This window comes from Platalea leucorodia, assembly GCF_965183815.1.
Source record: "Platalea leucorodia genome assembly, chromosome: 2".
NCBI classification, from domain to species: Eukaryota; Metazoa; Chordata; class Aves; order Pelecaniformes; family Threskiornithidae; genus Platalea; species Platalea leucorodia.
This window is the reverse complement of record NC_138824.1, coordinates 119,142,114-119,167,095: the sequence shown is the minus strand read 5'-3', so window position 1 is coordinate 119,167,095 and position 24,982 is coordinate 119,142,114. Positions and strand designations below refer to the sequence as shown.

Genomic DNA, 24,982 nt, shown 5'->3' with positions numbered 1-24,982 from the left:
GAGCATGAGAAAAGCATCAGTTGTGCAGAAGCTAGCAAGAAGGTATTAATGTGATAGACATCTTCTGTATCCATTAACCTTTAAAAAAAAAAAAAGAAAGCTGTTGTAATTCATCAGCAGATTTCCTAAGAGAGGACACTAGTGGCATTTGATAATCGAGAGGGTTTTAGAAGTGTCCCCCTTCCGAGGACTCAACCAGAGGCACCTGGTAGAAGCCTGTGCTCCCTGTGTGGCTGCTGGCAATGTGCTCAGACAGCTCAGATTTTTGACTTGTAATAGCCCATACTAGGCCACAAGATGAGCTACTTAACATCAGCTAACATCTGCTTAATAAGAAGGTGGCATGAACCCTTCGTGTCCATTTTATGTTTTGCTTTTAATCATCAGAGAGACCATGTATAGTTCATTAAGCAGAACCAACATTTTCAAAATGCTGAAGTAAAAACCTTTTGGTTTGGCTGTGGTTATTACATAAAATCTTTCACTAGCTTTTTGTTCTGTACCTCCATTTTTTGTTCAGTTCTGCTGTAAGTGGATGAAGCCAAAGTTCTGCTGTGCAGTTTCTAGCCTTCTATCCCAGCATGATTCTTTACACACTTAAGAAAACGGCTAGCATTTATTTTCACTACATGGCTGTTGGTATTTAATATAAAATGTCTGGTTTTTAACAGGAAAAAGAGAATCTCTGTAATCTGGAAAAGAAATATTCCACGCTTTCTGGAGGAAAGGGATTTCCTGTCAGTCCCAATAGTCTAAAAGAGGTAAAGAGATTCACTGCTTTTTACTTTACCATAAGTAACTTTTAATAACACTTCGTACAAAAGCTCTATAGTATTTAGTGAAGTCCTATTCATACAAATTTTTTTGAGATGTGATGAAAATACTTTCTAAAGCTATTCATGGAAGTCCAAATGCATGGGTGAGCAAAAATAGCTTCTCTTGACATTTTCCCAAATGTGACTGGTATCGCCTTCATCTCTTGCCCTGGAAAAATGATCATTTTTATGTGGGGGAAAGGGTGTGTGGAGGAGGGTGTGTAATTTTCTCGGAATGGGCAATTAAACCTCATTGAAGTGAAGAAGAATGAGGTGCAGGAATAACTGTTCAAGTACGAATATAGTTCAGTCTTATTTTTGCACTGTAGATTTTACCATTGCCTCCCCTTCTTTATTCTAAGGCTCTGCAGTAAAGCATGACAACTGTACATTTTGATCCTTTTAAAAATCACCGAATTGAAGACTTCAAGCTATTTTGGTTGTAAGATACCTATTGAGCTATTTAGTTAACTATTTTGAATAGAGTAAAGATGTCAAAATTTTTTGCTGAAAAAAAATGAGTTAGTTTGGGTAGTGCATGATGAGACCCAGAGCTTACCTGCAGCTGTCAAGACTTTGTAGCTTTGAGGGTACCGCTTGAAGCCTCAAGGTCTGCGAGCAAGGTCAGTGTAAGGTAAGCCACAGCCCGTTACAAAGATTCAGTCAGCATGTACGATATTAGCATTAACTCCCCATATTTATCTTCTTGACTTGACTTGATGAATCTGCAAATTGCAGATAAACATGAAGTTATAAATGGAGAAGCGGAAAATCTAGCATTTAAAATACACTGATGGGTATCTATGGCTGCTTCATTAACTTCTGCTTAAGAGGTCTGACTGGACTTGCCGGACCTGCTTGTATTGAAGCCCTGAACAAGGTCTGCCCCATCTAACGGTGTAGGTGTCACTGTGGGAAGTTGGGCTCTTGAAATCTAAAGCAACCACGGGTCCTCTCAGCACCTGGGAAAAGTGATCTTGCGTATTTGGGCTTGAAGTTCCTGGTGAACCCGGGTGGCCTCCAGCACATGCCAGTGGGGTTGAGCACCCTTCCTCACTGCAAGCCATGTTGCAGATGCTTAGACTTCCAGTGTCCTAGGTTGTGCTCTGACCTGGACATCTGACCTCCCACCAGGACATCTGGCAAGTCTAAGCTTCATTGTTGTTCTTTTGAGATGGATCTGTTCATTTTCTCACTAGAGAGTGGGTGCTATCTCTGAATTTTGTCTTTGTATCCACATAATGGTTTGTTTAATCACAGATACTTCAAAATGCAACTACATTAAGTGAGCCTGACACTCTTTTTATTGAAATGGATTATTCAGCAGCGTTGTGCTGTTCACTGTAATGAAGTCAGTTAAGACTTACTCTTAGGTAAATGAGAGAAGGAACAGCATGGGTTATCTTTTTTAAGCTCAGTGTCCCCATAGGTGCTCTCCTATAAAAGAAATGCCTTTCCTTGCCAGATGTTATGTTTGTCTTGGTTCAGTTTTATTTTTCTCTGACTGTTCAGGCACCTTTAAAAAGCAGGCACCAAATGGTACATAAGCTTAAACAGACTCCCTGCACAGAGAAGCCAATTTCACCACGCAGTTGCTCATGTATCAGTTGAGTCTGTGGTCCGACGTTTCCCAGCCCCGCCTCACCAAAGCACACATTTGCCACTCTCCCATCCATCGTGAAGCTTACTCCCTGCATGCACAGCAATAGAGAGTAACACGGCCTTACGTAAAGAGGCAGGATGCTTACCCTAGTACTTCAATAACTGAGGAAAATCAATGCTGTTTAAAAGTTTAGCATTGACAAAGATGCTTAATCTGACTTGAAACCATTTGTTTAATCTCATGTAATAGGGGCCTGAGCTAATGCACAGTGAAGTCATTCATTGTTTGCTTTTTTTAACCCCATGGTGAATCCCCATGGGAGTTGTGAGTCTGAACTGAATGTTTTTCATTTAATGGTGAAGGTGTTTTTATCATTTATAAAAATGAATGCAGTATTGCATTCATAGACTTGCCAAGATTTGGTTACTGATATACTGCTACTACAAGATCGTTAAGCAAGTTTTATGTTTAATCACACTGGACTCTATTTTACTGTAACATAGCCACATGTTTTGAGAGGGAACCTTTAGTATCTTACCCAGTTTCCTTCTCATTTAATAGTTAATCACATGGTATCTGAGTCATGATTTGCCTCCTATTTCTAGAGTGCTGTGTTCACAGTATGATACTTAATTTTCCAGAATTGTGTATCTGCTTGAAATAGATGATAAAATACATTGAAAATTATGCTAATAGATAACAGGGTGGTATTTTTTTCAACCTGCCTTCTATGATCATTGCTAAATTTATGCATTTTTTAAAAGAGGAAATACTATAGCAGTCTGTGGCTTCTCTTACTGAATTGCCTAAGTATACATACTGGCTTGTCAGTGTGCTGGAACAGTAATAGAAACATAGCCCCTTCAACACCTTTTCAATTTAAAAGCAGCTTACCATCTTGATTTAAAAAATAAGCATATTTCTATCTCATTTTTATGACATCATTGCTTCAACAGTGATTTATTCTTCCTTTTGCGTAGCTTGGTTTTCTATGGTTAAGAATTTAAGACATTCAACTTTTTGCAGTTTGGCATCCTATACGCTATGGATTAGAATCCATATGTTATTTTTTAAATAACATTTATTCAGTTAACACCAGAACACATGCAATAATTGTATTCTGACATTATATCTCAAATCTGCCTGCATAAATCTCTGCAGGCAGAAGCATACTCTGATGTCCATGCCTTTCCTCAGTCTGTCACCTCCTGTATGATTTAAAAAAAAAAAAAAAAAAAGGCAAATTGTAACAACTATGGGGCTAACACTAACAGCATCTTACCTGAGTCTCCTGGTAACACCTAAAAGTTAGAAGCAACTTCCAGACAATGCAAATGGAAGCTGTTGTGGCAGCGTAATTTATAGAGTAGCAGTGGCTTGTCCTTATGTAAGTTCTTCCCAGTTCTGTTAGTCATTTGGTTTACTCAAACTGGCTTAATAGTTAGGCAAAAAACAAATCAGGCTAAGTTATGTTATTTAAACATGGATTAAAAAAATTAAGAAATAAAAAGATGGTTGAATAAGATTTGTTCTTCCTTTTCCCCTAATCTGCTTTCCCAAGAAAGAGCTACGTAATTTCTAAAGAGTATTTACATTTTAATAAAGTCTTTTGGTCACTTAATGTACATTTGCTTTTTGATCACACAAATGTATTTGCTTAAATGAAGAACAATTTTCGGAATCCAAGTATTCAACAGTTCGTAAGCTTGAGGATAATTTTATTTTATTGATGAAGAAGTATTTCAATGATAACAAATATTTGGCTGTATCACTCTAAACTAACTTTCATCGTACTGGATACATTAATACTCTTGCACGTCTGTTGGCTTTTGCTCCTTTTAACTTCTGAATTCCTCCTTTTAGGGCTATATCAGTGTAAGTGAAATTAGTGAGCTGTATGGCAATTCCACGAATATATCCCCTTCCACACAGCCCCCCACAGATGCTGAAGCAGTTGCCACTGAGCCTTCCACGGCTGTGCTGACCAGCCAGCCACAAAATAAAGAGGTTTGTTTGAGAGACATTTCCCTTTGTTTGCATTGTTCTTTCATGGCTGCCTTTTTATTTTCTTTTTTTTTATTATTTTTTAGTAATTCAACATGTAACAAATTGACCCTAAGGCAGACTCCCGTCTGCCAGTTACCGAGTCAGATAACAATTTAATAATAAAGCTGAAGGGCTGCTCCAGTTGTAAACTGTCTTTGATGATGTAGATGGGCCTTCGAAGGCCAAAAAACCTGAATGCTTATGACCCAAGCAGCAATAAGTGACAATCTTTGCCTGTCAAACACTATAATGTAATGCACCTTTGGAGAAACGGTCTGTGGACACATGTAATGATTACTCGTTCAATGGTGCTTAGGTATTAATTTTGTATGTTTTGTAGCTTTTTTTTTCTTTCCTGTGAGGTGGTAGAAGAAGTAGATCTTGAATATTTGGGGGAGATGGGTAGCTTCTCCTTATCTTAGCTATGTCATGGAGTCTGTCCAATCTGTGTCTTCTAGCTTACTCTCTCTTTTCCTCATTCTTTGTGATGTTTTTGCCTTTGTAATGACCATAGCAAATTTTGAATAAATCCCCTTTTAAAGGAATGGAATAAACTTATGAATGTAAAGCCCCCTATCTTTGTGTTGCAATAAGGCAGCAGCAGGTTTAGAATTTGGCATTTCTGTGCTGCTTCTCGTAGTTAAATACGCCTCGAGAGTTGCAATACAACACCTCTCTTTCCTGCTAAACGCTCCAACAAACACAGTGCTAAAACTGCAGCTTGTATGTGCCGTATCTTTTGAGCAATTCCAAAAAGAAAACTCTGTGTGTAATTTCTCTTTTTTCTATAAAGCTAAGATCACCTCTCTGTTCTGGATTTGTGTTTCCTCACTCTCTTTCTCCTCGCTCTATTGCTCAACTTCCATCAGTCCATTGGCCTGAGGTCATGGCTACTCATGTAGATCCTATTCCTTTATCTGATACACCTCCACCTCTGCCAGCTAAGAAACACCGCAGGCAACAACAGGTAACAGATTCAAAGCTGATAACTTGGGATTATTATTTTTTTGTTTTTGTTATGGTGGCCATGAAGTTGATTTACATGTGAAGTTCTTAGAGTGATATGATAGATCATTAGCTGATTGTGCTTGCAGCGTGTTGTACTTAAAGGCTTTGCTCATTTAAAAAACAACACAATGCATTATAGAATGTTACTGAACAAAAATTCTCCTTACATAAACAATCCGGAGGCAAATACTAATGTTTAGGAGCCATTGTAACTGTCAGAAGACTTGCAGAAATGAAGTACAGATGGCTGCGTTTGGAATCCTAAATTAATTTTTCATATACATTTGAACAATGCCTCTCAAAAGCTGTATCAGTTTTAAGCCACCAATTCATTACAATAACTTGTAAATAAATGTTTTTCTGTGTAATTGGATTCCACTTGTACACTAGACTTGGGTTTTTTTAAAAAAAATTGGTACAGGGACAAAATGTGCACATGAATTTAATGTATTTTCTTAATCAGCATGATTTTAATGTGATATTTCTAGAAATCCTGGAAAGCATTTTGAAGCAGGACGTACTCTGTATTTTAGATTTTGTTCTTTCCAGTGAAGTTCCGAGACTATCGCCTTAAGTATATTCCATATAGAGCATAACTGAGCAAGTAGGTCAATTCATTTTGTCAAAACTGTGTAACAAATTACATTTGAAGCATTTCAGAAATCTGGAAGAGCGAAAGAAGCAGCACAGGGAATGCACGTACATGAGTGATACTTTACCTCGCAAGAAAACAACTCCGTCTGTATCACCGCACTTCAATAGCGCTACGCTTGGACGAAGTGTTGGATCTAAAGTACGTAGTTGCATGCTATTAATAGCCTTCTAATGTCTATATAAAAACCTTTATTATGTTAGAGGTAAGGTTGGGTAGCACTGTAAGCATCACGTAACACCCTAAATTCACATCTGAAATTGACTTTGAAAGAAATTCGGGTTTATTAACACATGGGAATACCCATGAAGCCTTCCATACTCCCAGCCTTTGTTCTGACCTCTGGAAATGCTGTGCTGTAATAGTAATCTTGCATTTTGATTAATGTATCGCAAGGATTGTATTTCCAGGCTAGTTTAGCTTAAATTCATTGTAAAGACTCAACAGGTTGTTTTCCTTCCTATCTATGGCCTCTAAATGGTAAAGATAAAGTTGTGTGTAAAGTGAAAATACTCTTTATTTGTGACATGGTAAATCAACAAACAGCAGGAAGGTGGAGGTGTTACTTTGAAAACATTTTGGTCTAATAGAGACCGTACACAACTAAAATATCCATGGCTGATTGATATGACTTGACACTGATACCCATGACAAAGCATGTTATTTTACCATTAGTTGCTGACGCAAAAAAAGTCTTGACGTGTAGTTCTAAGTACATATTTACAAAATTTCCTGCAGGGACATTTACCATTAGGACAGAGTAACAGCTGTGGCAGCGTACTTCCTCACTGCCTGGCAACCATGACCAAAGAGTCAGAGTCAAGAAGGATGCACAAAGGTAAGGCCTTTTTATTTGATTCATCGCTGTTAAAAGTCAGTGTTCAATTTTTCAGAAAATAAGTCTGAAACTGGTGTTGCTATAATCTACAGGGCTGTAAAATAAAAGTTTCCTTCTTGGTGAAAAAAGCAAGCTCTAAATGTAATTTGCAGGTATCAGATGTTAAGATGATGACATAGGCGCCCGTGTAGTTTTGAAGTACGTCGTCACCAAATATAATCAAGTAAACAAGAAAAGTGTATTGAAAAATACACATTGGGTCAACTGGGTAATTTCTGTGAGTTATTTTGAGGCAATATAATAAAGACATGTTGCTTTCTTTTTTCTTCCTTTTTATTTTTTTAAATAGTTCTTTTCATGTTGTGATCTTAAAAATTGATTTTCACAGGCGTATATTTTTGCCTGGACAAAGTAATTCCCCAGACAGAGATTCAGTACCATGACTTCTGAGAATCTGTAACTATGCCATTGTCATTGGTCTTAAATATTTGGGCTACAAAACAGGAAAGGAGAGAGATGTTTTATCATGGATAGCTAGCTGCATTTTTTGTCATAGGGACACGACAGTTCTGGATCCAAAAGAAGTTACGTCTTTGAAACATGAGCTTTCTGTGTCGTTTGCTGACTTGAGTCGATACACTTAATTTCTGCTTTAACGAGATGCATTATTCATAAGTGTCCCATCTTCAAATGGAGTTGCTTCAGTGCCATCTGTCAGTTTCTTTTCTTTCCAGCATCTGCAGCATTGTTATCAATATAAGCGCCAGAGGTCCTTATGTAGAACAGCACTGACTAAGCCCGAGCTGAGATAGGATCCATCCTGTTGTTGTAGGACTTGTCAGAGCTAGCAGCTGGTAAAGGTCAAAGAGCCCAACGGAGGTCAGCCATACACACCAAGGTGACGCAATACAGGGATGGAACAAGCTTGCTGAGAAGGGATCATGACTTACTACATTTACTTTATAGAGCTGATCCAGTTGTGATTTGGTTTTTTTGAGCTTTAGTTACGCAGCAGGCCTTCCGCAAACCTACCATGTTGTGGCTAACTTAAAGTATTTCGGATGCGATACGAAAGAAGCTTCGTGCTCAGCTTGGAAAGTTTCTTTGATGTAATGCATTTGCAAGGTTAGAATTGCTTGCAAGTACATTCATGCTCATCATTATGCCATTATGCAGAAAACACTGGTTCAGTTTGAAACTCAGTGAGGATGGTTTGGCTAAACTTTGATGGCAGGTAATCACATGTTTAAAATTGAAAATATTTCTGTAAAACGGTTGCAAAAGAGCATTAGTGTGTGACCTAAAACACAACTACAAAGTGTTACCAAACCTAATATAGGCAAAGATAAGAGTTTTAAAAATAAATTGATCAGTTTTAACGTTCCTTCTTTTTGTCAGCCTGTAAGTAAGAAAATCCTAGGAGTATAGGCAGATTTCTTGACTTAAGAGTGAGAAAGGGAAAAAACCCACAAACCTGAATTATGGCCTGACAAAGAAGAGAGACAGGGGAGAATGAGAGATGTATTTGTTAAGGCACTTGGCACAATACTTGTTGTATGCCATGAAGAATCATGGGTGCTATACTGCCTGTCATACTAGAAGATGACCATTATCCTTTGAAAGATCCAACAGTTTGAACGGAAATACTAAGTTATGAAGAGAGCCTTACAGGATTAATTCATACTAGGAAAGAGGACAGTTCTAGATGGCCTATTCTGAAACGTCAGCTTTGTCAGAGGGAAGTGATGCTGCTGACAGGTGCTTTACTTGAGCTCCCACAGGATTTGCAAAGTAAGAGAGAGTCAAAACATGAAGGATATAGGAATGCAAGGATTATTTGTGGCTTGACTACCTCTCTTAGTAATTAGTGAAGGGTATATTCCCTTTGCATTCAACATGGACCTCCATGAATTTCTTGCTGTTGGAGGAGCTTGAAGAGTAGAACTGCCTTCTCTTGCTCTTAAGTGCCATTCTTTCTAGGTTTCTAGGTTTCTTTGTCGCAGTAACACACCACAAAAGTTTTTGCATGGCTCTTTCTGCTGGTCTGTACGTATCGCACTGCAGTGCAGAACTTGGCAAGAAAAGAGATGTCCGAGTCAGGTGGCTAGAATCAGATCCTAGAGCATTGCTATCCAGCTACACAAAAGGGCGAGGGTGTGCTGGACGCACATGGCCATCCACCTGTGTAACTGTCTGTCAGCATCCCTCCCCCAGACTGCTCTGGGCTGCTCCGGCTAGCTTGCTCCATGACAAATGTGATTTTGAAGGGGGACAGCCCTACACCGTGAGATAGCCGCCAGACCAGGCTGCGTCAGCTCAGGCTGGAGGAACAATCTTCGGGCATCTTTCATTCAGCCTTATAGGCGTAGCCTTAATGGATGTCATGGTACGAGCAGGGAGGGGTTTGCGTTCAACTCGGTGTGATTTCTGGTTTCCCCTAGCACCTCAGACCCACGCTCAGTGCCTGGAGGAAAAACAAGCTTTTCTTCCAAGTCATGAGTAAAGGACGTGCATTTCTGTGGGACAGTGAGATTTGGGAAGTGTTTTGAATGTAGTGTAGTATTTAAACATACCACACAGCATAACTGAAACGGAATACTGTTGTCAATTAAAATTCTGAAATCTTATGTGGCTTCCACTAAAATTGGCAAGACTTGAGTCTGTATAACTAAGATTAATTTCAGCAGACATCCTTAAATACATCATTGAAAACTACGCCAAATCTCATGTCAGTGGACATCCTTGGCAATGTTCTTTTGTTCCATCACTCTGTGATAAATACACTGTATTTCTTACAAAAACATTCTTGAAGTAGATCAGATTTGCCTTTTCGGAGTAAGTGAATATTTTGGAGGAGTAAGATTTTCTACCAAATCAGTGGAACTGTGCAAATGTATAGATACTGCTTATACTGATAAATATGCACTCACTTCTCTTCCCGCTCCAAAAATCAGTTTTTCACCTGAAATAGGTGATGAAAAGATAAAAAGTGTTCTTCGCTTGTCAAGTGTGTTGAGCCACTGCTTGCTTTCCTTGCGTTTCTTTTCCCGTTTGGCAGGTTTTTCCACTCCATCAGTTTTCTGTGTTCAAGGTGATGTATTGTAAGCGACACAGGGGCTCGAGTTACTGATACCTTGAGCACAGAGCTGCACCGAGTGCAGCGGAGCTGGCTGTGCTCAGCTCTGTGGAGGACCAGGGTCTCATGATAAATGCCATTTCATCCACTCTGGAGCACTGGCTATCGTGCAGTGTCCCACAAACTCCTATACAAAGAGGATGATGCGGTCCTGCAGCAGTATTAGTAGCTTACCACGTTCCTTAGAGCTTAAAAGCACTGAACAAACTTCTAGGCCAGATGTTTTGGCGTGTTCATATAGATCTGAAAAAAAGTACATTCAGCGGTGCCTGGAGGAAGAAGTGGCAGCTCAGCTAGTTTCAAGATTTTATCTGAGAATCATCACTAAATTAGTCATGGTATGAAATGAGTTTTCTCTAATTTGCTTTCTCCAGTTTTTCTAATTTCAGTCCAAGAAGGTAAATGTGAAAGTCTGAGATGAAAAAATTCAAAGTAAAAAATGAAGTCAGGAAATGAAGAACAGCCACTTGAGTTTGAACATGGATTTCAATCGCTTGTCTTTGCACAGGAACAAGTAATGTCTATGAAGAAATTTTAGGTCAGATCCAGTAGGAAATATTTTAGGAAAGATTTTTAAGTACTAAATAGTCTTTATTGTAGGATTACCAAAACTGTGTTTAGTCACTCCTGTGAGTTGAAGAATTGTTCTTGAAAGAAACAGCCATTGTCAGTAATCATAGCCTGAGTTAAGAGCAACTTACAAAATGTTTAAGAGGATGAATCTTTGATGTAAATAATTAGTGGAAAGAGCTATTTCTTAGCAGCCATTCATGAGGTATTTTTGAAGGACTGTATTTATAAATTCACCTCCCATGAACATGCCTTTGTAAGCAAACCATGTGCAAAAAAAAAAAGAACGAAGAAGCTGCTATTTGGTACAATCTAGAGACCTCACGCTGCACAGGTCGAAGCCTGGCCCCAGGAAGCTCCCCTGGGGTGCTGAGTGCCAGGAGCCTGCACAAGGACAGGTGGGAGCGAGGAGGGAGGGACAGACAATTCGGTCCCGTTGACTGCAGGATGGAAGAGGGAATGGGTAGCTGGGAGTTAAGATGTAAGACCAGGCGCAGCACTGGGAACAAAACTGTTGGGACAGAGAAGTTATGTACCAGCAAGATGATTATTTCTATTCTTTCTAAGCTCGATAGAAGAATAGCATACCGAGGGCAAGGTATATATGTACAAACAAATTATAAGCTTTTCAAAGCAGTTTGCCTTTTTTTTTTTTCTTCTTCGCTCTTTCTCTTATCGAACTCAGGAAAAGCCAGAAAAGGTATGAAAACATCCCTTTACCTGGCTGTATCAATCAGTGTCATGTTTTGGCAAAAGTACCAATTGCATCAGCACTGTCAAGTTGTTCCCAAAATCTTGGAAAACTTTTAAATAATTGTTAAATAATGATAGCATTTCAAAAAGTCTTTTTTTCCTGCTGTCAAATAACCTGTCACAACAAAACTTCTGCTTAATGCTAATATCTGCAGAGCTGCAGCTTTGTGCAGGCCTAATTTTTTGCTTCTTTGCTCATAGCCACACAAATAGAGCAGAAAATTTAGAAATCTTTGCAGATCTGTGGGTGACAATGACAAGGTAGACAGACTGGGGCTTCCTACTTTGGCATGTTTCCATACAAAAAATGTATCTTGACATGTTAATGTCAATCTTTAAAATAAGAAGAAAGAATGGAAATAACAGAAAATATTGTACCATTATCTTTTTTATGAAGTACTATTTTTTTAACATACTTGACAGTGCCACTTTTAATAACAGCTTTCACCTATAGTTCTGACCTCACCATAATTTTGTGGTGGTATGTCTGTTTTTTGTGATTCCGCAATAACTCTTCTGGATTTTTTTTTTTTAATGATATGGCTTTATGGATATTTGCAATATTTTGCTCAACAGTATGGCTGTTAACACTTAAGTTTGCTGTTTTACTACAAAGAATACAAGCCAATGCAACAAGAAACATTTTAGCTCTTGTAGCAGCTTAGACTTGGCTGATACAAGTCTTGGCTTGTAAGGAACTTTTAGTGAAATGCTGGATCTTAGGAGGAGTCTAATATTTTTTAAGTGCATGTTCTGTGAATAGGCACCTGAGCAGTTAAAAATTCCTTAAGCAACAGATCGTGCCTGCGTGATGTGTAAGTGGGGCTGTAATGGAGGCAGGTTGGTTATGAGGCTTCTCGGTGTCGGTACACAGCCGATCCTGAGCTTTGAACCGCCTGTTGCTTACGGCATGAGGAGAAAATGAGAACATCACGTTATGCTTTGTTTCTGTGAATGCGTCTCTTTTTGCGACTTAACGACTGTATATTTCTTGCAGTTTTTAGTTACGTTTGCATGATTATGAAAATTTAACTGATAAATGTTTTACTTAAAAATGGGTTCTTTATTTTCATGGAAAGTTGACTTTCCTTTAGGAGAGTGTTTGTAAAACTGCCATGTTTCTCTATGCCTTTTAGATGGGTTTAATTTTCAGTAAAATATAAGAGATGGAATTAAGATTTCTGAGTAGTCAAGGTTTTGCAAAGGGCTCGATAGAAAAACATGCATTTGAATAAAGTTCTTTCAGTAATTTATTTTTTTCTCTCTTTCTGTAATGAATAATTGATAACCATTTCACAGGAGCAATTAGTCATTCCAAAGGTTCGAGTATGAAAGGTAATTGCTTATCTGCCATAACAGCAGCATTTGCCATAATAATGGGGAAAAAACCAAACCGCACATGTGAATCAGTAACACCTGTGTTGTGTGATGCTGTTATCTGTGACTGCTGAGGTGTATTGTGTCCCTTTTGTCTCTTTTACTAATCAGTGCAATTGAACTTTTATTGAAATTTAGTGTTCTTTCAAATGGCAAGTAAGGTCCTATTAGTTCCTTAGAAACCAGCTTTAATTGTCTGTGAGAAACCTTTGTATGGTTTAGAGGGAAGCGAGGAGAAAAGAGGAAACTATCTGCCTTGGAAATGCTTGTAGGGCATGATTTCCTTAATAATATGCTTGCATTATTCAGCTTCAGTCATGCTTTTCAGATACCTTTTGGAGAATATTATAGCCTTTCCAAGGTAGAGTTGCAGTTGTTGGCTCCCTGAACTGGGACCCTCCCCACTCTGGCGTGGCAAAAAATACCAGACAGTAACCTTGTATGTGCAGATAGAGAATGAGAATAAGGCAGGAAAATATTTCCACTTCAAGCATATTTTCCTAACATCAGTGTCTTAACAGTGTCCAGTAAAAATTTTTATCTGGACTTTGCTGCATTTGTACATTTGTCTGCATTTTTCCCGTGCCTGTTTATCATCTTAAATATGTGGAATGTCAGTGGCTGCCTTCCTGTACGAATGGGAGGTTTTCACGTAGTCTGACAGTCCTTCCTAATCTCCAGCTCTGCCACCAGCTCAGATTTTGGGTCTGGAATGTGCAGAGAGTATTATAAACTGCGCTGAGTATCAGAACTGTGAGAAAGTCCCACTTCTGTCACTGATTGAAGGAAAAAAGATGAGCAGTGCCGTTGCATTTGTAATCACACAGATTAAACAAACCTTAAAAGGGCACCGTAAAATAACTTCAGCAGTTAAAACGACAGCTGTCGGTATACTCTCCTCTTCATCAGGCAAGCTCAGCAACCTCTCTGTAAGTCTGTATAAAGACTGCTGCATTATTTATAAAGAACAATGGAGACATGAGATAAAAATAGTTCTGAACAAATATTTTTTTAAAGGACATGTAGCCAGACCAAGTTCCCTGTGTTCAAGAAGGATGGCTTTTCAGAAAGGATGATTTTGTGGAAAAATAGCAGCGCAAAGAACTTAAATGTTGCAAAAACCTTATTATTCTTCACAGTCATTGAACTATAGGGATCTGCTTCAGTCACGTAGGGTAAACTGCAGTTTCAAAACTCCAGGAATGTATCTCTACACTAGTAACTATGATGATATGACAAGTAGCCTATATTATTTCAGCTGAAACTAAAAGCCCAACTTGCAGTTACCAGAAGACAAAGTTCCCCAAACAGACAAAAAATAATCCACATTCAGTAAAATCAACCAAACAAGTACTCAAGACCATTGAATATCAGGATTTTTTTTTTCTTTAATTTAATCAGTGTCAATTCTTCTAGGTCCCTGCATTTAGCTTCATTACTTTCCAGATTAGGCCTAATTTTCATTTTAAAATGAAAATTCCATTCATTCAAATTAAATTTTCATAATACACATACAAGAATACATAGTGAAAAGTCAGCCATACTAATCTGCATATATTTGTGTTCATCATAGATAAAACAGGTATTTAAAGGTTTTATTTCAGTTATGATTAACTTGTGAAATTAACCGTAACATTGTAGTACCTTAGTCACAGTGCAGTTAAGACTGAGGTGATGTTCAGAATGCTTGCGCTGCTAACACGTTATGTTCGGTTCACAAAATTTCTGTGTAAAATAAATGTTTCCTCTGTACTCTGTAGGGTATAACCATCAGCGTATCTGTGAAAACCAAAGGCAGAAGTCTCCCGAATTCTACAGCAGAACCGCATCCGAGTCGAACGTGTATTTGAATAGTTTCCATTACCCAGATCGTAGTTACAAGGACCATGCCTTTGATACACTAAGCTTAGACAGTTCTGACAGTATGGAGACAAGCATATCAGCATGCTCACCAGATAACATTTCCAGGTAAGTCATCTTTCTTTCTGATGTTGTAATGGTCACGGGGTTATAACAAAAAAAGAGAATGTCTACATGTTGATGCTATGATAGCGTGAATGCTGCTAACTAGTTAGGAAAATATAAGACCATTAGACAGGCATAATATCTAGTATTTGTGTAGCCCTTCATAATCAGGTTTAACTATCAGCTCACCTGTTTGTTTAAAGATGGAAAATAAAAATATGGAGAGGCTAAGTGATAATGTTGAAGGCCACAGAGAAATCAGTGTCAGTCCTGAACTGAAACTATGAAGTTGTCGATGCTCTTTCAGAGCGGGTAATTCCTGAGCTTCCTTCCCTGGTCACTACAGGGAAGGAATTTCCTGTGATAGGAAATTTCTCGAAGACATCTGTTGGCGATAGAGTACACTTGTTCTGCCTGTCCAGCATGTTAACTTACTAGAGCCTTACGCTGAAGCACTTAGGGCTCCTCTGGCGATCTAATTTTGCCCTTTCCCCTCCCTTTTCTGGGTCAGTAAAAACAAAGAGATGACACTGAAAGGCTTAGAGCCCTCGGCTGCTTTTCTCATCCTCAGAGGCTGTCGGCTCAGACACCGGTCCTCAGATAAAAGGAACATCAACGATCTGTGTTAGAAGTCCAGCTGAGTCTCAAAATTGTGTGCAAACGATTTTCTTCTGACTGTCTGGTTTTAATGATAGTGCTTTCATTTCTGCTCACAGTCCTGTCCCAGCAGTTTTACAAGCGTAAGTGGAGGCTGATAATTAAGTACAACGTTGTCACGGGATTAAGAATCCCTTGTGAACACAAGGACAGCTTTTTTGGCTAGCGTGTTCTGTTTTATTCAGCATCTGTTTCCTGTAACAGGGTATCAGCCCACTGATTTCCTCTTGTAGTCTTTATCACTGCCATGTTAAGGGCTTCCGAAAATACCAGCGGCACTGATTCTGCTGGCTGGGTTTTTTGTTTTGTTTGGTTTGTGTTTTGCTTTTTTTTTTTTAAAGTAAAAACATTAGGACTCAGGTTTTGAGGATTTTTGTTTTAAATAGATACACAGTTGGAAAGTTTCTGATAGCTGGAGACAGGCTGGGAATTAACTCTTATCTCTGCAGTAATCTAACATGGCACTGGTATGAAATCCGTCTCTCTTTGACTTGCTGCACTGGCCATTTTGGAGGAAGAGGCATGTGTCTGAGCTACCTTGAGGCCATCTCATGGATTCTCCGGCCCAGGACTGGGGAGCCCCAACAGCTGTGGAATTTCACTGGTGCTGTTTGCCTGTCCGTCTCCCTCTGGCTCTTCTGCAGCTTCCAGCCAATGCTGGAAGGGAAAAACAAAACAAAACAAAACAACCCACAAAACCCAACCAAACAAACAAACAAAAAACCAATAAACCTATCCAAAACCCAGAAAAGGATCCATTACAACAGATAGTTCAGTTTCTCATAAGGCAAAGATTGGTGAGGGAAGAAGAGCAAGGCCTGATTTTGTTGATAAGCCTTGGAAGACAGGCAGTTAATTCTCCTTGACAAAATTTCCCTTAAGCGATACGAACTCAGATTGTTTTAGATGGTGTTTGAGAATCTTTTCTAGACCTATCAGACTTTAAAGGAAAATAATTTATCTTGCTTTGTTCTGACACATTTAAAATATATAAGATATATATTACCTTGTATAAGATGAGAGACTTTTTTTTTTTTTTTTTTTTTTTTGCTGGAAATGCATGAAATCTGACTGTTCTCAAACTACAGAAGAAAGAAAACCACTGTAGTCATTCATCAACTCACCAAAAAGTAGTTGTTTCAAGATTCGTTAGCAACTTATTTTTTCATGATTGAGGTTTCAGAGATTATGATCTTCTACTATGCATTAATTTCTGTGAGCAGGATAAGCAAATCAAGGATGAAAGAATTGAACTAAGCTGATGTACTGACAAGTTTATATGGGAAAACCTAATGCAATTGACTATCTATCGAGTTGCTCAAATGACTTAATTTATGTCCCCATTGCTTTCACTGAAGTTATTTGACCCAGATTCTCTAGGCCCATCAGCTAAACATAGTGTGGCCAAACTAGGCTTAGGCATTTACGTCAGTGGCCCCCTTTTTTTCAGAGACAGTAAGCTTTTAGAGCTCAGCTAGATTTCAGATGGATTATACCTTTTCTGCAAGCTTGGGTTAAATAAGGTGTGTTATTTTTGTATTGTATTGTATCCTCTCATGAAACATATCCCCAGTATCAGACAGAGAAATGTCTTCTGAAGACTGTGACACTTCTGACAAAAATCCTGGTCTTACAGACATAACCGTCAGAGGCATGCTCAGAAAACAAAGGATGTTGTTCTTACTTTTTTCTTTTCCTTGCGCAGGACACATATTTGGACTATTTCCATTCTACCTGTGTCCCTCCGCTGTTACGCGGTCTGTATGCTGTTAAGTAGCATGAATAAACCTGCCATCTGACACCCGCTTCCACTTGGGTGGTCAGATAGCGTTTTCAGGACAATCCCAGGTCAAATTTCTCTCTGCCCTAAACATTTGAATCCATTCTATTTCCTCACATTGTGCTTTAGTCTAATGGCATTACGAATGGTAATATAGTAATATTTAACATCAGCTGTTTTTCTTGAACATAGTAAGATGAAAAATAAAATAGAGAGCACGCCGTGGAAATGCCACAGTTGCAATGGCTGTTAAATTGAGATGAAACAAAGAAATTGTATTGGAGAAAAGAAACAAAAGAAAAAAGAACAGGCAAAGGTGATAGCTGTGTTGTGCTGGGCCAGGATCTAGCACTCTTTGTGACTACCCTTGTTTCTTTGGCTTGCCCATTAGTTTAACTAGTAGATCCTTCCCGACACTGCTCTGTCACTGAATGGCCTTTACGCATACCTCTTAATCCTTCTTATTTTTATTGAGCATTTCTTGATGATGAGCTCAGTGAGACACAAAACAGAGACAGTCTACAGCCAGAAAGACTTCAGTGGTATATTCAGGTGGCTACTAATGCCACCTCTGAGGATTGGTAGTGTGTTCTGCTAGGACATGGTAACCACCTCCATCCATATTCTGTTATCTGAGAAGATGACAGGTCACAGGGGACTGGCAAGATGCATTTTTAGGCACTTGAGTCTGCTTTTTTCACAAGTCTGCATGGGGAATGTATACATTGAGAGTGTACTTCATAATTTATATAATTTTTTTGTTAGTGCCTACTGCACTGAATTGGATGAGAACAGTATCAACTCCATTCTTAAACTGTCTAATGTTGGACTGTAAAATACATCTTTAAACACCAAATATTTTTTTAAATAACTCTGATTTTTTTTTTTTGTGCAGTGCTAGCACTTCAAACGTTGCAAGACTAGAAGAGATGGAGAGACTTCTGAAACAAGCGCATGCTGAAAAGACTAGGCTGCTTGAGACCAGGGTAAGCATAATTTTATAAGTAGATCTGAGAGGGGGCGTGTTAGTTAGGTAACATCCTCCTAAATGCAATGTTGGACCCTAAATAGTTTACACCTAATAGACACTTAAGAAATTACCTCTCCCCTGTTTGTTTGGTCTGGTTTCACCCTCATACTACATCTTTGAGCCCATATGCAATAGCTGCTATCTCAATGGGTGAGTTGATGGCAAAGTCTCACCAGAAGCTAGGTCAGCATTGCTCCTACGCCTGCTAGGAGAGCTGCTTAAGAAGAACCATAATTTCTACAGTGGTAATATTTGCAATTCTGATTCCAATTCTCAGTACACTTTGCTGGATATATATTTCTGCCTACTTAAGAGGCGAAAAGGGATTTAGTCCTAGCTAGAAATTACATTATCAGGTATAGTTTCATGTATAATTGAAGTTCTGCATGTGCTGTGGTATTTAGGAACGGGAGATGGAAGCTAAAAAACGAGCTCTGGAAGAAGAGAAGCGCCGCAGAGAGCAACTGGAGAAAAGACTGGAAGAAGAAACTAGCCAGAGGCAAAAATTAATTGAAAAGGAAGTCAAAATACGTGAGAAACAAAGAGCACAGGTGAGATATGTTGACATGAAATGGTTTTTAAGTGCAAGACCACCTCCCCTTGATATACAGAAGGGACTAAGTGTATTTCTGCCTATGGTAAATAGAACTGCTTTCAGTTGAATAGATGGATTTAGTATTTCTGAGGTGTAACTGTGCCACTAAAAGTACGTTTGGGCTCTTGGAGCCTTAGATAGATGTCTGGGTATTCATTTAAAGTTAAGTGATAGCACAGATATCTATTTAGCATCTTATATCTAAAGTATAAATACTAATCCTATAAGGTTTGTTACTGCTTATGGGCAGAGCAGAATTTTTTAGCTTGAACAACAGAAATTTGTGAGTGTGTTAATTTTATAAACCATTGGTGGTTTCTTTCTTTTAATACATAAAATATCTTGGAACGTGAATTGTCATTTCCAACTATTTGACTGAAAAAAACTGAAAAAAGAAGCTTTTCCAGCTCCACATCTACTCCAGAGAGGAAACAGTATTTTTCGTAATGTTGCTGGGACTATACAACATGGGAAACATTATTTAACTAAAACAGTGTTTACCTCCTACATCATCTTGCTTCTTGTTAGGATTTAGAGATATCTTGAGCTTTCTTTAGGCTCAGAGGTCTTACCTATTTGTTTATTCCACCACAGGATCTACATGGTATAGCAAATAGACTAGGCAGTCATTTTGTCGTTAGTGTAGTATAGCAAGACAATGTCTCCATCTTAATATATATATCTGAGTGCAGAAGATTCCAGATCATATTTTAATATCTTTCTGCTTTTATCTGTGCTACCTTTTCTAAATCTTTGTTTCATGAGTTACTATTATATTTTTTACGAACATTCCTACATAACTTGCCTTTCTAATTGATAACACTAAATCAGAACAGTGGGACAACCCCAGAGGAACTCTAAGCTGTTTCTCGTTAAATATTTCCATTCCTTTGTTTTTATATAAAAGGTAATTACCAAATGTTAAATTTTATGCATACTTCACCTGAATGCCTTCTTTTTTCCTAAGAAATTTAATGATAACTCAAGTATGGCGTAAACAATGATGCTATGCATATATCTTTATCCCAAACTGGAGCATGCATGTGTTGTAATAGAATGCCCTATCAGTTACTGCTAATTGGCAGACTTGGCAGAGAGGCTGAAGACTGAATTGGCGGGAAGACAAAACATATCTGTCAAAAATAACTATGATTTGTTTTGTTAACTTTTTTCTTTTCTTTGTACAGTGAGACCCAGGTTTGTGGTTTTTTTTTTAATTCAGCACTTTCTGACACTTAGAAACACGAACGAGGGGAAGGAACTCCACCTTTGCACTTGTCAAAGCTGGTGCCAGCTTGTATCGTATAGGACTGCATAATTTTAGAAGGGTGCTAAGAGTTCTTGCGGGCAGCACAGCTCCCATTGCACCAAGAGGTTCTTGAGAATGCAATGAGGGAAAGTCCCTTCAATTTGTGACTCTCAGCGGGATTTAACAGGCTAACTTTAGGCACGGAGCAGGGGCAGATTAGATTCCCCAGGTCACTGACTTCTCTGGAGTCGGGGGAGGGAGAGAGAGGGAGATGCTCCTTTCACAGGTCATGCAAAGCACCTAAATTCAGCTTCTCTTCTGAACTGCCATGCGATGTAGCCTCTGTCTGCCTTGACTGCAGCAGGACCCTTGGGAGACTTGTCTCCTGTGTTTAAAATGGTGGTGGGGGGGAGGTGTGCAGAGACCCTTCAGGCACAGAAAACAAGCATATTCCCTCAGCTGGCAGAGGTCCCAAATCACTCCTTCCTCCCGCGTGCTCTCCCAGCTGATACTATCCAGGCTGGATGCAGAGTCTTGAACTGCAGTCAAGACCGAGGCACCGTTCCCTCTGCTGCTGTGCTGCCTCTTGCAGAGGGGTGCGCTTCAGCTCTCCATACCGCATTCCTGACTGTGAACTAGATGTCACATTTTGTTCGTTCAGAAGAAAATAATTCTATTTTGTACACAGCAATCTCTGTGAAATTAACTAGCGATTACATTTACTCTCATTATTGTATTTTTCCTGTAATAGCATGTTCTTATTATTTGTATTACACTTTGCATGAAAATACCTGTAGCAGTATAATATTAATGAGTGAGATGTGTAGTGAGTATCTAGCCCAGAGAAATAAAGGGTTTGCTTAACATCATGCAAATGAAGTTCTTATACTTCATCTAAAGCAGCAACACACCTTTACATTTAATTAATGTTTTAATTCTAAAACAACCTTTCTATGCTGTGGCCCCTGTTTTACCAGCTTATCAACTGATAATTCAAGAAACTCCTATGCTCTGATCTCGCTTTTATAAGTTATCCAACACTTTGTAAAGTTACAAATTTAAGGATTTTTCTTTTAAAGAAAATTAGGGCTGCAGCAAAAGCTCTTTATTTTTCTTACATTCATTCTTAAAATCTATGGGCAGTTTGCAGTTATGACCTTGCAGCAGAAAGAGTGAAGGAGAACTTAAAACTTCTATTAAGAATAATATGGTTTTCTTTTCTTTACTGTAGGCCCGTCCCTTGACTCGCTATTTGCCCATTAGAAAGGAAGACTTTGACCTGAGAAGTCACATCGAAACAGCCGGTCACAACATAGAGACCTGTTACCATGTCTCCCTCACAGAGAAGACCTGCCGAGGCTTTCTGATTAAAATGGGAGGAAAAATTAAAACGTGGAAAAAACGGTGGTTTGTTTTTGACAGAAACAAGAGAACTTTTACTTATTATGCAGGTAGGTTGCAGGATCACTACTAGGGTACACTTATCCCTCTGTTTTCCTATCAACTTCAGCTGAGTTATGAACATGCGGGGAGTCCTGAGTAAAACTTAACACTTCCATTTCGTGGGGTGTTTTACACGTACCTCAGAGCTCGTGCAGTCCCTTCCCTACAGTGTTCAATCCTAATGCCAGGTAAGACAGGAATGAGCATAACAGACAAAGGGAGAGATGTGGATAGGCAAGAGGAAAAAATGGAAGATCATCAGGTTTCTAGTACGCAGAATAATGGCTCCACATAATTTATTTTTAAATATTATATACTTCCCCCAATGACAGAACGATTTCTTGTATCCCTCATACAAGAATATAATTTATTATACTTACAATGAAAATTAAATGGAATGCTTCTGCAGTCTCATTGCTTGTTGTGCTGAAAAGTCTTTCAGGAAATTAAATATACAGGAGCAGACTTTTTGAGTTTGCCGTATTTTGAGAGTCTAAGGAATTTCAAATTAACAATATGCAATACTCTAAAGAGGTTTCTGTACACTAAGTTGTGTTATACAATATCTGGAGCCATTATAAGCATTACGTTAATTTTTTATCTTGGGGTAAACCCAGAAATTTGCAATTTAAGAACATACATGTCTCTGCTGTGCAAATCGACACATGGTTTGACACTGAAGTTTCAGAGGAAGCCAGAAAAATGACTTTGTGTTCTGAATATTTATTGTTAGGAGAGGCCAGACAGGGGGCATATGTAGGATTGTCATTGCTAAGAAGCCAAAGAAAACATGGAGTACAAAAAACACCCAAACTGTTCCATTTCCTTTTATGACATTACTGCTTTTCAGCAACTCATAAGGAACTTAAAATCGATGGTAGCGTTATGCATTGCTTAGTCCATCTTTTTTAAAACACATATTTGAATTCATTACATTCATTCTTTACATACCCACTGAATATTTTGTACTAGTTTGCAGTAATACTATGAAGAATGTCACCACCATTTTTTTGTATTTTGTTCTTAGCATCTGGTTTATTGGTTAGCAAGGCCTGTAACATACAGTAGTGCTCCCATCTGGTACTGATTTTTTTTTTTTTTTTTTTTAGTAGTTATGTTAATAGTTAACAGTTTCAGTTTTGAGTGCAGTACAGTTGCCATAATGCAGTTTGAATTACCACAGAAAACTTTTCATAATGTCTCAAGGACTCTGGCCAACAAACATAGTTTCATGAGAATTCTGTACCAGCTGCGTGAAAAATGCAGCTGCTTGCATCAGTGAGGATCCATCTAGATCTTTAAATATGTAGTAGACTTCCAAAATAAATATCGATGCTGTAAATTGAGTAATTGAACTCTAAGTGAATATACTGGTATGTTGGTTTAGTTCTGCAAGTGTACTGCAGAAAGAACTTACCCTAAAGTCTGACAATTTAGTGCAGTGACTGAAGCATCTGCACTTTCTGACCTGAAGCATACAGGGAGCTCTACAAAGACGGTAGCGATGGGAGCCTGTGGGTACCTGAAATGCTCTTGTAACCAAGACCCTGGGTGGGCTTGAAAGGAGAGTAGATCGCTGTTTGCTTGTACTGCATAGACAGTATACTTTGCATAACATAATGTGTACTGTAATGTTGTAATCTTATACCTCAGTAGTTCTACTGGTCCCCCCCACACTGTATCATTTGGTCTCTGGGATTTCTTTTTGCCATCATATGAAGCTTTGGAAACAGCCTGCAGCTACCGATAGGATGTAAGCTTAGTTCTGCGAGCGTCCAAAATGACAGCAGAATATCTCACGGGACTGAAAAAGATGTTCTGCGTGACTGTTCAGTGTTAAGGTGATACTAACTAGGGGTCAGAGGGCATTATATTCCCCAATAATATAAAACTACTCGGAGCGGCAGGCAGTTTGCTCTTCAGAATCACATGCAGTTTGCTCTTCAGTATCCCATGCAGTTGTGATGCTTCGTAACACCCTCCAGGATTATTTAACAACTTCTCTTCCATTGCAGGGAAATGGAGGGTACTGTAGATGCTTATCTGCCCTGTTCCCTGTAGGGAAACGTTATAGTTGTGACTGTTAAGATGTTACGTTCACAGTCTGTATCCTCCTTGCCCTAGGGATTCACTAGCTAACACTGGGACAGAAGGCAATAGCAGAAGATGTCTAAAATAGTTGAGAATTGACCCCCCGCAAGTGTCTGCTTCTTTCCATTGCCTTTAAAGGGAGATTGTCAGCTGTGTCTCCGTTGTAGGTATCAAAACTTAAGTGAGAAGACTCCCACCCTGTATTTCAGCTTTGCTGCAGTGGGATATTGGTACCAGAAACACAGTACCACTGGATAACGACCTGCTCCTTGTTAGCAGCCTCCCTGGAGGGACTATCCATTCAGCCGTTCTTACCTCCGGCGCTCTGACGCAAACGGGGAGGTCCTGTTCGCAACAGGGGCAAACTGCATCCAATTAATTTGGCTTTTTTCTTGGGTGTCAGAGTAGGAGAGTGCAAACAGACCATTATGATGCTGTAGCTGGTTTCCAGGAACTTTTAACCTCCTGTAAACTTTTCCATGTGTCAGAGCTCATAGAAACTTGCCTACAATCTGCTAACCTCACATTCAAATAATAAATATTAGCTTGAGACTGAGGGAGATGATTATGAACAGGGAAGAAGCATTTTTTAATAAGTAAAAGCATAAATGATGTTCTAAGGTAAAGCTTTTTGCTATCAAATTGTATTTCAAATTTGCTTATCATAACAGTTTTCCTTTGAAGGCAAACTGTAGGTCTTAGCCTGCAAGCTAGGTGAAGTCTGGCTGGCTTTCATGGAGTTGGAAGACTGGATGTACCTCGGAGACATCTGTCCTCCTGTTGGCTAATACTGGCCATAATGTTTAGACACTTCAGTGAAGAGAGTGACTTGCAAATAGACGAGGAAATTGCGAAAGCTTTATTTCCTTGGAAACCAGGTGTAAAAGAAAACACATTAAAGTAGGAAATGCATCTCTTAACAAAACCAACCAACTTGTAAGAAAGGTTGAAGATTTCTGTGGGATTTCACCAAGCAGAAGTGTTAATCCAGTTACTTATTAGCTGAACATATATGGAAATGCAGATTAAGCTTGTGGTTCTTGAAGTGCTGTTCATTTCAGTTCTCAAAGTCATTTTCTCTTTTCCATTTTAGACAAACACGAAACTAAATTAAAAGGTGTAATATATTTTCAAGCTATTGAAGAAGTCTATTACGACCATCTAAAGAATGCATATAAGGTAAACTTTGTTGTTTTAACTGAGTATCGTGTGGCAGTACCCAAAGTATGGTAGCTGCTGTAAAGTCCAAGGGAGAGCTGACATTATTAAAAAACAAACAAACAAAAAACCCCAAAGCGGAGGAAAAGGAAGATGAAGCCAGATCAGTGATTAGCACTGGGGTTTCTTTATACTGATGAAGGCAGAGAGAAGAGA

General features: G+C 38.8%; 1 protein-coding gene across 2 annotated transcripts in view; it reads left to right on the top strand.

The window, feature by feature from the left end:
- The window catches only part of PHLDB2 (pleckstrin homology like domain family B member 2), a 70,461-nt gene that overhangs the window by 43,001 nt on the left and 2,478 nt on the right, over positions 1-24,982 (top strand). For both annotated transcript variants that reach the window (XM_082337636.1, XM_082337635.1), the window contains 8 exons: positions 672-761; positions 6,125-6,265; positions 6,863-6,962; positions 14,559-14,766; positions 18,096-18,186; positions 18,635-18,781; positions 21,306-21,525; positions 24,702-24,787. In XM_082337636.1, the coding sequence (XP_082193762.1) occupies positions 672-761; positions 6,125-6,265; positions 6,863-6,962; positions 14,559-14,766; positions 18,096-18,186; positions 18,635-18,781; positions 21,306-21,525; positions 24,702-24,787 (1,083 nt within the window). The remainder of the gene's footprint in view (positions 1-671; positions 762-6,124; positions 6,266-6,862; positions 6,963-14,558; positions 14,767-18,095; positions 18,187-18,634; positions 18,782-21,305; positions 21,526-24,701; positions 24,788-24,982) is intronic.